General features: G+C 35.7%; 1 protein-coding gene across 1 annotated transcript in view; it reads left to right on the top strand.

Annotated features, from left to right (window-relative positions):
• The window catches only part of LOC123529100 (E3 ubiquitin-protein ligase RNF123-like), a 98342-nt gene that overhangs the window by 62663 nt on the left and 21108 nt on the right, over window positions 1–14571 (top strand). Inside the window, exons 22-24 of the mRNA XM_053522464.1 lie at window positions 4594–4703; window positions 10702–10785; window positions 13946–14053. Coding sequence (XP_053378439.1) covers window positions 4594–4703; window positions 10702–10785; window positions 13946–14053 — 302 coding nt within the window. The remainder of the gene's footprint in view (window positions 1–4593; window positions 4704–10701; window positions 10786–13945; window positions 14054–14571) is intronic.

Here is a 14571-nt window from a genome sequence, read left to right as displayed (position 1 = left end):
GAAACTTCATAGGATGATTGATCATGCAGAGTAGATGACCCCTAACGATTTTGGGGTCACTCTTTAAAGATCAAGGCCACAGAGGCCGGATCATGGAAAACCATTACCAATCAATAACTTGAGAACCTCTCGACCCAGAATGTTGAAACTTCATAGGATGATAGTTCATGCAGAGTAGATGACCTAACGTTTAGGGTCATCTGTTAAGGTAAGCCAGGGGCCTGAATGGAAAACCTTCCGTCATACTGAGACCTCTCGACCAAAGTTGAACTTCATAGGATGATTGTTCATGCAAAGTATACCCTATTTTTTTGGGGTCACTCGTTAAAGTCAAGGTCACTGGCCAACATTGATAACCAGTTCCGATCAATAACTTGAGAACCACTTGACCCAGAATGTTGAAACTTCATAGGATGATTGAACATGCAGAGTAGATGACCCCTATTGATTTTGGGGTCAGTCTATTAAAGGTCAAGGTCACAGTGGCCTGTCCATGTAAAATCATTTTTTGGAAATAACTTGAGAACCACTTGACCTACAATGTTGAAACTTAATAGGATGATTGGACATGCAGAGTAGACGACCCCTATTTATTTTGAGGTCACTTGATCACAGGTCAAGGTCACAGAAGCCTGAACAGTGACTTGAGAACCACTAAGGCCAAGAGTGTTGAAATTTAGCGGGATGATTGGACATGCCAAGTAGATGATCCCTATTGCAGCCAGTGTCTCTTTGACTTTCGCTCCTGATCCCTATTGACTTCTTGCCTATAGGACTTTGCATTGGGGGGGGACATGCGCTTTTTTACAAAAGCATTTTCTAGTTTTAAAACAATCTTTGTTAAAATCTTGTAAAAAAGAGTCACTTTGATTTTTAACTTGTCAGTACAGGGGTCCCAGAGTATGGCAAGCAATCCTGCTTTTCCATGCATTGATGCCACCATTGCCATCACTGCCTGTGTCTACATTCTCACCTTGGTTTAAGTTTTGATACGCTTCAGTTATCTCTGTTATTACTTAATGGATTTTCTTCAAACTTAAACTACTGACAAAAGGGACATGACTCTTACAGCAGTTTTAGATTAGTTCTATCCATTTTGGCCGGGTTTTCGAAGAAAAATCCGGCTTGTAGATTAGGTCTGTCCAGGCGGATGGATGGAATAATGAGTCTCATGTTAACCTTTTTGTTCATTCAATATCTGGACAAATATTTCACCTAGGACCTTGAAACTTCACAGGTATGTTGGTCTTGATGTGTACATGACCCATATTGATTTCAAGGTCACTGGATCAAAGATCAAGGTCACAGTGACCTGAACATTTGAAAATGTTTTCTGCATGATATCTGGACAAGTATTTCACCTAGGACCTTGAAACTTCATAGGTATGTTGATCTTGATGTGTATATGACCCCATCAATTTCAGGGTCAATGGGTCAAAAGTAAAGGTCACAGGGACCTGAACATGATAACATTTTTGTTCACTCAATATCTGGACAAGTGTCACCTAGGACTTTGAAACTTCATAGGTGTGTTGGTCTTGATGAGTACATGACCCTTATTGATTTCGGGTCACTGGGTCAAAGGTCAAGGTCAAACATTGAAAATGGTTTCCGCTCAGTATCTGGACAAGTATTTTACCTAGGACCTTGAAACTTCATAGTTATGTTGGTCTTGATGTGAACCTAACACCCATTGATTTCAGGGTCAAAGGTCAAGGTCACTGGGATATAAACATTGAAAATGTTGTGTTTTTTTAGCTCACCTGAGCACGAAGTGCTCAAAGCTGAGCTTTTGTGATTGCCCTGTGTCCGTTGTCGTCAACAATTTGACTGTTAACACTCTTTTGTCACAATTTTGAGCCAATCTTAATGAAACTTGGTCAGAAAGTTACCCTCAATATAATCTTGGACGAGTTCGAGATTGGGTCATCTGGGGTCAAAAACTAGGTCACCAGGTCAAATCAAAGGAAAAGCTTGTTAACATTCTAGAGGTCACAATTTTTGGCTCAATCTTAATGAAACTTGGTCAGAATGTTACCCTCAATAAAATCTTGGACGAGTTCGATATTGGGTCATATGGGGTCAAAAACTAGGTCAACAGGTCAAAACAAAGGAAAAGCTTGTTAACACTCTAGAGGTCACAATTTGGGCCCAATCTTAATGAAACTTGGTCAGAATTTTACCCTCAATAAAATCTTGGACAAGTTTGATATTGGTTCATCTTGGGTGAAAAACTAGGTCACCAGGTCAAATCAAAGGAAAAGCTTGTTAACATTCTAGAGGTCACATTTTTGGCCCAATCTTAATGAAACTTGGTCAGAATGTAACCTTTAATAAAATCTTGGACAAATTCAACATTTGGTCATCTAGGGTAAAAAAACTAGGTCACCAGGTCAAATCAAAGGAAAAGCTTGTTAACATTCTAGAGGTCACATTTTTGTACCCCCCGACAACAAAGTTGTAAGGGGGGGTATACTGATTTCAGGTTGTCTGTCTGTCCGTCCGTCCGTCTATCTGTCCGTAGACACAATCTTGTGCGCACCATCTCTCCTCATCCCCTTGACACAATTTAATGAAACTTCACACAAGTGATCAGTAACAACAGTAGTTGTGCATGGGGCATGTTAGGTTCTTTCAGAAAAAAAATTTGCAGTGTTACGGGACTTTGTTTTTTGTTACTATACTATATACATAGACACAATCTTGTGCGCACCATCTCTCCTCATCCCCTTGACACAATTTAATGAAACTTCACACAAGTGATCAGTAACAACAGTAGTTGTGCATGGGGCATGTTAGGTTCTTTCAGATAAAAAAATTGCAGAGTTACGGGACTTTGTTTTTTGTTACTATACTATATACATAGACACAATCTTGTGCGCACCATCTCTCCTCATCCCCTTGACACAGTTTAATGAAACTTTACACAAGTGATCAGTAACAACAGTAGTTGTGCATGGGGCATGTTAGGTTCTTTCAGAAAAAAAAATTGCAGAGTTATGGGACTTTGTTTTTTGTTACTATACTATATACATAGACACAATCTTGTGCGCACCATCTCTCCTCATCCCCTTGACACAATATAATGACACTTCACACAAGTGATCAGTACCAACAGTACTTGTGCATGGGGCATGTTAGGTTGTTTCAACGACAAAAATTGCAGAGTTACGGGACTTTGTTTCTTGTTCACATACTATGTACATACAGTCTGCATATGCAATCTTGTGCGCGCCTAATCTTCCGAACCCTTGCACACAGTTTAATGAAACTTCACACAAGTGATCAGTATCAACCCTAGTTGTGCATGGTGCATGTTACGTTCTTTTAGATAAATATTCTGCATAGTTATGGGAGTTTGTTTTTTGTTACTATACTGTATACATACAGTCTATATTCATACAGTCCGCATAATTATGCAATCTTGTGTGCGTCAAATTGCAATGTACTGTGTCAGTGCATGTGGGGGTACATTCTTCATCTTTAGTGATAGCTCTAGTTGGCCCAGTCTTAATGAAACTTGGTCAGAATGTAACCTTCAATAAAATCTTGGACGAGTTTGACATTGGGTCATCTAGGGTCAAAAACTAGGTCACCAGGTCAAATTAAAGGAAAAGCTTGTTAACACTGTAGAGGCCACATTTATGACTGTATCTTCATGAAACTTGGTCAGAATGGTAATCTTGATGATTTCAAGATCCAGTTTGAATCTGGGTCATGTAGGATTAAAAACTAGGTCACCAGGTCAAATCAAATTAAAAGCTAGTTTACACTGTACAGGCTACATTCATTTATGGCCATATCTTTATGAAACTTGGTCAGAATGTTAATCTTGATGATCTATAGGTCATGTTTAGATCTGGGTCAGGTGGGGTGAAAAACTATGTCACCGAGTCAAATCAAAGGAAATGCTTGTTAACACTGTAGAGGCCACATTTATGACTGTATCTTCATGAAACTTGGTCAGAATGTTAATCTTAATGATATTTAGGTCAATAGGTCAGGTGAGCGATACAGGGCCTTCATGGCCCTCTTGTTTTACTTGTATTTGTTTACACCAATTTCTTCTTTAATTTCATGTTCTACCTGTCCATTTCTTTTTTCCTTTTTTCCTTCAATATTGCTTATAAATTTGGGCGTTATTTATTGTATGCCATTATTAGAACTTTTAACTCATTATCACCTAATTCAGAAAACCGGGCCAAAACGCTGTCAGGCGTTAGCTGCTTGTTACTTATAATTTCAGAATAAATGAATTTGATTTGAACTTGTTATATATCATCACTGACATCACATGGCACAAGGTCCATAACTCTGTCTCATATATTTTATGAATTATGCACCCCTTGAATTTCATATTATTATTTAGGCACTTTCACTCTCTTTTATTACAAATTGGATCTTACTGAAACTTTGAACTTGCACATCATCATCCTCATTGGGGGTTATAAATCTCTAAAGTGCCAGCTTTAATTTCCTCAGATATACCCTATTTCACTACCTAGCTTGTAAACAGTCAAGTGCATGGTCTCCTCTGACAGCTCTTGTTGTTATAAAAAGTAGTTTTAATCATCTGTACACTTGAATTTTCAGCCAAAAGTGACTATCCTGCCACAGAAATGCCCAGTGGTAATACACTGATGGAGCTTCTAGATGGTGTGATGTTACTGTATCATATAGCTGCACATAGACAGCTTGGCAAGGTGAGTAGGGGATACACTGGTAGAACTTTATGTAAGGGAGGCAATACTGCAACTGGACTGTAATAAGGGAGGCAATACATTGATTGATCTATATGTAAGAAGAATGGGGGTTAAGGTAGTTCTTCACGTTTGGATCGAAATTTTTTCTACAATGTAGAATTTGATTAAACTCCTCAATTTTTTCATAACTTCAGAAATAAACTAGTAAAATTCAGCAAATAAAAGGATTTGGGTCTTTTTTGTGTGCTTGATTTTTTGCTACGCGATTTGAAAAATTTGGACCTCCACGCAATAATTCATAATGAATTTTCTATGGGGAAAATCTATAACTTTCATAACATTTTTCGCGAATAGATTTTTTTCTACAATGTAGATTTTTGATTAAACTTCTCACAGTTTGTAAAATAAACACACTGGCCTATAATTTGGTGAAATAAACAATTATAGGTCCGTGTGCTTATTTTTGAGATATTTTACCATCATTAAAGGGAACCGGACATTTCACGTTAATTTTAAGACATTATTTCGATTTGTTAACGTGCAATATGTTTTAATATCATATTTTGACTTTAGAAATATAGCAACAGTGTCATTATAACAAATTTACTCACAGGTTTTGATTAATTCATAAATTGATTTTCCTTTCCGTACGCCGAATCCAGGCTTTATTCTACGTTTTCCGGATAAATGACGTTACGCCATTACTTCCGGTTGTTCAGACGTGCAGAACTACCTTAACACTGATGGGTCTTCTAGATGGTGTTACTGTATCATATATTAAGCTGCACAAAACAGCTTGGCAAGGTGAGTAAGGAAGGTAATACATGGATTAAACTGTAAAATTTAATATGGAAAATTATTCACTGATTGAACTAATAAGTAAGGAAGGTTACACACTGTTTGTTTATAAGTAAAGGATGTAAAACTGAACTATTAGTCAGGGACGTACTACATTGATAAAACTAGTCAAAGAGGTTAAACACTGTTGAAAGTGTTAGTAAAGGTGGTAAAACACTGTTGGAACTATAAGTAAAGGAGGTAAAACAGTGATGGAACTATAAGTAAAGGAAGTAAAACAGTGTTGGAGCTATTAGTAAAGGAAGTAAAACAGTGTTGGAACTATTAGTAAAGGAAGTAAAACACTGTTGGAACTATTAGTAAAGGAAGTAAAACAGTGTTGGAGTTTTTAGTAAAGGAAGTAATACAGTGTTGGAGTTATTAGTAAAGGAAGTAAAACAGTGTTGGAACTATTAGTAAAGGAAGTAAAACACTGTTGGAACTATTAGTAAAGGAAGTAAAACACTGTTGGAACTATTAGTAAAGGAAGTAAAACAGTGTTGGAACTATTAGTAAAGGAAGTAAAACAGTGTTGGAACTATTAGTAAAGGAAGTAAAACAGTGTTGGAACTATCAGTAAAGGAAGTTGGAGCTATTAGTAAAGGAAGTAAAACAGTGTTGGAACTATTAGTAAAGGAAGTAAAACAGTGTTGGAACTATTAGTAAGGAGTAAACATGATGAACTATAGTAAAGGAAGTAAACAGATGTTGGAACTATAGTAAAGGAAGTAAAACAGTGTTGGAGCTATTAGTAAAGGAAGTAAAACAGTGTTGGAAATATTAGTAAAGGAAGTAAAACAGTGTTGGAACTATTAGTAAAGGAAGTAAAACAGTGTTGGAACTATTAGTAAAGGAAGTAAACAGATGTTGGAACTATTAGTAAAGGAAGATTTGTTTATTTTGGGATTAACGCCGTTTTTCAACAGTATTTCAGTCATGTAACGGCGGGCAGTTAACCTAACCAGTGTTCCTGGATTCTGTACCAGTACAAACCTGTTCTCCGCAAGTAACTGCCAACTTCCCCACATGAATCAGAGGTGGAGGACTAATGATTTCAGACACATTGTCGTTTATCAAATAGTCACGAAGAACATATGCCCCGCCCGAGGATCGAACTCGCGACCCCGCGATCCGTAGACCAACGCTCTTACCTACTGAGCTAAGCGGGCAGGCAGTAAAGGAAGTAAAACAGTGTTAGAGCTGTAAGTTAAGGAAGTAAAACAGTGTTAGAGCTGTTAGTAAAGGAAGTAAAACAGTGTTAGAGCTGTTAGTAAAGGAAGTAAAACAGTGTTAGAGCTGTTAGTAAAGGAAGTAAAACAGTGTTAGAGCTGTTAGTAAAGGAAGTAAAACAGTGTTGGAGTTATTAGTAAAGGAAGTAAAACCGTGTTGGAGCTATTAGTAAAGGAAGTAAAACAGTGATGGAACTATTAGTAAAGGAAGTATACAGATGTTGGAACTATTAGTAAAGGAAGTAAAACAGTGTTAGAGCTATTAGTAAAGGAAGTAAAACAGTGTTAGAGCTATTAGTAAAGGAAGTAAAACAGTGTTAGAGCTGTTAGTAAAGAAAGTAAAACAGTGTTGGAACTGTTAGTAAAGGAAGTAAAACAGTGTTAGAGCTGTTAGTAAAGGAAGTAAAACAGTGTTAGAGCTGTTAGTAAAGGAAGTGAAACAGTGTTGGAACTATTAGTAAAGGAAGTAAAACAGTGATGGAACTATTAGTAAAGGAAGTAAACAGATGTTGGAACTATTAGTAAAGGAAGTAAAACAGTGTTGGAGCTCTTAGTAAAGGAAGTAAAACAGTGTTAGAGCTGTTAGTAAAGGAAGTAAAACAGTGTTAGAGCTGTTAGTAAAGGAAGTAAAACAGTGTTGGAACTATTAGTAAAGGAAGTAAAACAGTGATGGAACTATTAGTAAAGGAAGTAAACAGATGTTGGAACTATTAGTAAAGGAAGTAAAACAGTGTTAGAGCTATTAGTAAAGGAAGTAAAACAGTGTTGGAGCTATTAGTAAAGGAAGTAAAACAGTGTTGGAACTATTAGTAAAGGAAGTAAAACAGTGTTGGAACTATTAGTAAAGGAAGTAAAACAGTGTTGGAACTATTAGTAAAGGAAGTAGAACAGTGTTGGAACTATTAGTAAAGGAAGTAAACAAATGTTGGAACTATTAGTAAAGGAAGTAAAACAGTGTTAGAGCTATTAGTAAAGGAAGTAAAACAGTGTTGGAAATATTAGTAAAGGAAGTAAAAACACTGTTAGAACTATTAGTAAAGGAGGTTAAACACTGTTAGAATTATAGGTAAAAGAGGTAAAACACTGTTAAAATCATAAGTAAAAGAGGTAAAACACTGTTGGAACTATAAGTAAAAGACAGACACTGTCGGAACTATAAGTAAAGGAGGTAAAACACTGTTGGACCTTTTAGTATAGGAGGTAAAACACTGATAAGTAAGAGAAATAATATACTAATAGAATTGTTAGTTTTGAAATGAGATACTGGTAATACATTTATAGAAGCATTAGTAAGAGACATATAACATTATTATGTCTCCCACCACACAGTGGTATGAAAGACATATTGATTTACTTCTCTCTGTGTGTGTGTATCCATGTGTGTCGCTGTTTGTCACAAATTTTGTCCGGGCTCTAAGTTGAACATTTTTCATCCAATCTTCACCAAACTTGAAGAAAATGTGTTTGCCAATAAGTCCTCGGCCAAGTTAGATAACTGGCCAAATCAGCCCAGGCACTTAAGAATTATGGCCCTTGAATTACCGAAAATCACTCTGTACACAGATGCCAGTATCTCGTCCATTCTACAGATAGAGGAGCAACTTGGACAGTAAAAATGTCCCCACATCTGATGTTCCCAAATATGATCAGATTTGTTTTTGTTTAGTTGTTTCATGCCTTTGGAGTACACAAATTAAATATTTTAGTTAACTATCGACAATTTTCGTTATTTCATTGATTTTGCAAAGATAGCTGTAAATCAGCGACAGATACATTACACTGCGAATTTTCATTCAAAAAATTATTTTAACATAACATAGAACAATATTTGTGTCTGTTATTTACCTGTTCAGATTAAATACTCTTTATAATTTAATAAGAAATGAAGTTATTTATGTATCATAATTGATAAAATAAATCAGATTGTATGGAAAAAATAATTTAATTTACAAAAATATCAATTGTTATAAAACGCACTTCATATTGGATTATGAAATAAGATCTATATCATTATGTAGATTAACGCACTTGAACTGATGAGGAAAACATACTATATGAACAATATAACTGTTGAGATATATCCGAAAATACAGTCTTTTTGGTGAAAATAGTCTACCCATTTCGTATAAACGTATCTGTCGCATTTTTAAATTGATTAATTGGCGTTACATTTGCTTTATATTTCATACATTTTGATATGATTCTATTTGAAAATAAAGAAATATAACACAAAATGTATATGTTTTGTATAAAAAAACTTTAATTTGAATTAACATCTAACATAAAAATAGAAATTGTAACGTATCTGTTTTATTCATTATTTATGATGTCTTATTAACTCCAGATATCAATAATAAAACCGTAATCAACTTTTTTTCTAAACCTTTAAGTTATGGTGATGATTATTCAAACAATTCAAACATTTTTACACATTTATAGCACAGTCGTATAACGTATCTGTTGTTTGTAACGTATCTGTTTTTAATACGTTTTCTCAAGTGAAAAATATGAAATCTGGACTAAAAGTTAAATACTTTAACTCGGAAACACGTGTTCTACTACACTGTCCAGTAACATTTCTAGATAAATGCAATATAAATGTGTGCTGAATGAAACACTTCGTAATGTATCTGTTAAAAAGAAATTGAAACACGGTGGCAGTTGAACATCATCTTATTTTATTTTCTACAATATGTCTTTTTCGTTAATAAATAAATATTATTTTGATAATCATATCATTAAACATTCAAACTGTCAATAGTCATTCCAGAACATGCATTACACACCTGAGTATTTGAAGTGAATAGATGTTGTAACGTATCTGTTGTCCAAATTGCCGACACAAAAGGTGCGTGGTTAATATACAAATGATTGACACATATTGAAAAAGGCGGCATTTTGTTCAAGATATATATCATTAACTAATCATTTGAGCATAACAGTTTAGTAATTGTCCAGATATTTAAATTTCAGTACGGTAACCATGCAATTTAATTTAACCCTAGATCGCCGACATAGATTTTTGATCCCATGTGCATGTGTAAACGTCTGATTTCGAAAATTAGTTATCTCAAGTGGACATTTCAGTGCGATTTTAGACACTATAAAACATGCCTACTTCATTTTGAAAGCAAAATAATGTTAATATCAAAAATTTAAAAAAGTTGAACTGTATCGACATGTTTAAATTGGAGTTGCTCCTCTATCTGTAGAATGGACGATCTGCACTTTAAGTCATTGGTGCATGGTTGTCTCATATACTACTATTCAGATGATTAGGCAGTTGTGGGAGACATGCGCTTTTCTCAAAAGCAGCTCTAGTTTGAACTATTAATACCATTTGTTAGAATTGAAGTGAGGTAATACATTTATAGAAGTATTAGTAAGAGACATTATAACATTATTTGAACTATTGATATCATTTTGATGCACCTGAACTGGCACTATTACTGATGTATATAGAGCATAAATGTACAGTCTGCTGTTTTGTGTTAACCCTTACCATGCTGGACACGATTAATTCTGCCTTTGCGATCAGTGTAGATCATGATCAGCCTGCACATCCATGCACACCCCTTTGAATAATGAGTAGTACTGCCCCCATTCAATTATGGGCCAGTTAGCAGGGTAAGGGTTAAATTCCCCAGTATGATATGACAGTTGCAGTTGAAATGATTTATTCTCTGCCCAAGATACACGTGAGAAATCTGTCAGTCACTGTAATCAAGTTTTGGTGTAAAATCCAGACACACTGTGTGTAATAAATTCTGCTATACAGAGTGGCAGTTCTTTTGGCATAAAACCAAATTCAAGAATAGGAAGAGTTAAGAATGGCATGAAATTGACCAAACCAAATGAAACAGAGTTATTTGATATAGCAGTTCTTTATTTCGCTGATAAGATAAATCAATGTTCTTCTATTGACTTTTCAGATGAATGTACTGAAAGAACATATACAAGAATACATACAGTCTTACAAGGATACACTCAAAAAATTGGAATCTTGTCCTATTGAGGTGAGTGTTAGGTAATCTGTTAAAAACTGTCCGGGTGATTTTGCCACTCTATGTTCTTTAAAGGGACCTGCCTCCAGATTTTTGTGAAATAGTGTAAATGGAAACAAGAAGTTGTTTTTTTAAAAACAGTCATGCAGTCTTTTAAATATGTAGAAAAGTTCTTAATTTGTAAAGTCGCCCAATACTGATGTGATGTTAAACAGAAGGAATTTATTATTTACAGAATGTCATACAATTTAACCAGCCTTAGCAGCCACCTGTATTGTTTATCTAAGCAGCCACTTGCCAGAGGCAGCCAGTCAGCTAACTTCCCAAATTTACTTTTTGTTCTAATTTCAACTTCTTTAGCAGCCACTTGCCAGAGGCAGCCAGTCGACTAACTTCCTAAATTTACTTTTTGTTCTAATTATCCCCCGCCGATGAAATCGGGAGGGGGGTATTGAAATGGCGTTGTCAGTCCGTCAGTCCGTCCGTCCGTCCGTCCGTCCGTCCGTCCGTCCGCAGCCATTTCTCAGTAACTACTTGGTAGAATTTCATGAAACTTGAAATAAACATGAACCAACATACTGCGATGATGCCCGTCAAGTTTTTTTTTTGATTGGTCAATTTCCCTCAGAGTTATTGCCCTTGATTTAATGAAAAATGTCCATCTGCAGCCATTTCTCAGTAACTACTGAAATAGACATGAACCAAGATACTGCGCTGATGCCCGTCAAGTTTTTTTTTTGATAGGTCAATTTCCCTCAGAGTTATTGCCCTTGATTTAATGAAAAATGTCCGTCTGCAGCCATTTCTCAGTAACTAGCAGGTAGAATTTCATCAAACTTGAAATAGACATGAACCAAGATACTGCGACGATGCCCTTCAAGTTTTTTTCGATTGGTCAATTTTCCATATAGTTATTGCCCTTTAATTGTTTAAAAATCCACAGATCTGTACATAACAAACCAACCAATTGGAAGAATTTCATTAAACTTCTTTCATTCTTTTCCATGAACATTTATTATAAACATGTGATGTTGTGTACCTACACCTGGTCACCACCTTACCTTGGTCACCCCCGTCCCCCTCCCCCCCCCCCAATTTTTTTTTTTTTTTTTTTTTTTTTTTTTCATTTTTCGTTTTCTATCAATATTTATAATCAACATGTAAACTGTTGTATCCTCACCCCACCCCCCACCCAAAACAAACCATTCATTTTCTTTTAATTTGATTTTGACTAATGAAATTATTTGCTTCTTGGTAACATTCTTAACTTTTTGCTGGATATATTTTTTTGCCGTTCCTCAACTCTGACCCTTTCGGCGGGGGATTCCAATTCATCGAATTTGCTTGTTTCAACTTGTCTTTAGCAGCCACTTGCCGGAGGCAGCCAGTCAGCTAACTTCCCACCTTGATTTTTAGCTCGACTATTCAAAGAATAGTCTAGCTATTCTACTGACCCTGGCGTAGGCGTCAGAGTCACACCTTGGTTAAAGTTTTGCATGCAAGTACATACAGCTATCATTTAAAGGCATATAGCTTTGAAACTTGTTTTTTCTTTTTCTAGGTCAATTACCAACCTCACTGGGTCAAGTTCCATAACTCTGACATGTATTTTGAGCAAATTATGCCAGTTTTGGACTTAGAAAATCCTGGTTAAAGTTTTACATACAAGTTACTATCTCCAAAACTAATGCAGATATTGAATTGAAACTTCACATGTGTCTTCAGGGTTATAAAACTAGTTGATAGCATCAAGTCCCATAACTCTGACCTGCATTTTGGCCAAATTATGCCCCTTTGGACTTAGAAAATCCTGGTTAAAGTTTTGCGTGCAAGTACATACAGCTATTACTAAAAGGCATAAAGACTTGAAACTTATTTTTTCTTTTTCTAGATCAATTACCAACCTCACTGGGTCAAGTCCCATATCTCTGACATGTATTTTGGGCAAATTATGCCCCCTTTTGGACTTAGAAAATTTTGGTTAAAGTTTTACATGCAAGTTACTATCTCCAAAACTGATGCAGATATTGAATTGAAACTTCACGTGTCTTCGGGGTTATAAAACTAGTTGATAGCATCACGTCCCATAACTCTGACCTGCATTTTGGCCAAATTATGCCCCCTTTGGACTTAGGAAATCCTGGTTAAAGTTTTGCGTGCAAGTACATACAGCAATTACTTAAAGGTATATAGATTTGAAACTTAATTTTTCATTTTCTAGATCAATTTCCAACCTCACTGGATCAAGTCCCATAACTCTGACATGTATTTTGGGCAAATTATGCCCCCTTTTGGACTTAGAAAATTCTGGTTAAAGTTTTGCGTGCAAGTTACTATCTGCAGAACAAATGCAGATATTAAGTTGAAACTTCACATGTGCCTTCGGGGTTATAAAACTAGTTGATAGCATCAAGTCCCATAACTCTGACATGCATTTTGGTCAAATTATGACCCCTTTTGAACTTGAAACTCTTCTGATATTTTAACATTTTGGGTAATATTTTCCTGCTTCTGGGACAATATTTCGAATAGTCGAGCATTGGCTGTCTTACGGACAGCTCTTGTTTGTTCTAATTTCAACTTGTTTTAAGCTATCATCTGCTTTAAGCAGCCAGACTGTGCTGCTCCCTGGGCATGTTTGTAGTCATAAAATACAAACTTCACTCTATTGTTTTATGACTTCTAGTGGTTCAGAATTTGGATGTTAACCAACCTGGAGGCATTCCCCTATAAATTGAAATGAATAGAAAATAGTTAAAAATGTTTTCTGAAAGCCTGAAACAAGTTTAACAAGATTGGATTGCTTGTAGAAACTTGGTGATAATGGATCAAGTTTTGTTTTTCATTTCAGAAATATTATGCTACAAAAAGGAGTTTAGGATAATTACAACATGAAGAAGAGGTTATTATGTCCCAAAAAAACTTAAGGGACTAGCCATATTCTATGTTGCATATAATGGATTTGAGTGTTTAAATTAATTGAAACACATTTCTGGAATTTAATATTTTATTTCAATTCTAATATGTCTTATTTACAAATAAAATAAAAATAACATATTGCTGTTTCTTGGTCACTACAAGGTCAATGCAACATTTTCCATTACCGTGTATTATTACAAATAAACATGATATGTCATGTTATGTTCTTCTATAAAATCAGTCTTTGTTACAGATGACAGAAGTGAGAGACGAGTTGGTAAGGGCCAGATCAGTGTTCCTGGAGAAGATTACAGAGCAAGCTAGGCAGATCTGCTGGGTTAGAGCCATCATCTATTCCAAGGTACGTGGTTCTTTCAATCTCTCATAGTCCTTACTCATTTGAAACAATGGACCAAGAACTGGAGAAAATTATTTCTGGTGGAATTTTGTCAGTCTGACAGAATCCTTTTTTGTGCTCCTCAAAATTATTTAGTGGTGGGGGTGGTGCTGTCAGTTCGATCTCAAAAAAGATTTGACCTAGAGTCATCAAACCTCGTAGGATTGTTATTATTATCCTTTCTCAGGAACCATTGCTTGCATTGGATTGAAACTGACTAAAATGAAAGTTACAGCCCTTGTTCTTAGAAATGGCTGAATAGTGGAGCTGTCTGTCCTATGAATAACTCTAGTCCTATTATGTGTACTGTTAAGAAGAGGGCTATGCTGACTTGTAGGGTATGGCTTGTTCTGTCCAGTAGCATTTATTATGGAACCTCCATGTCTAGGTTGTTTTGAATTTTGAGTAAGTTTCACTTGGCTCTTACCTCTATTAGTTCAAGCCCTGTGTGAGACATCATGTCAGGAAGCAATCTAGCAGAC

Source organism: Mercenaria mercenaria, chromosome 13 (assembly GCF_021730395.1).
Source record: "Mercenaria mercenaria strain notata chromosome 13, MADL_Memer_1, whole genome shotgun sequence".
NCBI lineage: Eukaryota > Metazoa > Mollusca > Bivalvia > Venerida > Veneridae > Mercenaria > Mercenaria mercenaria.
Note: the sequence above shows the minus strand (reverse complement) of the source record. Positions and strands in the feature narration are given on the sequence as shown.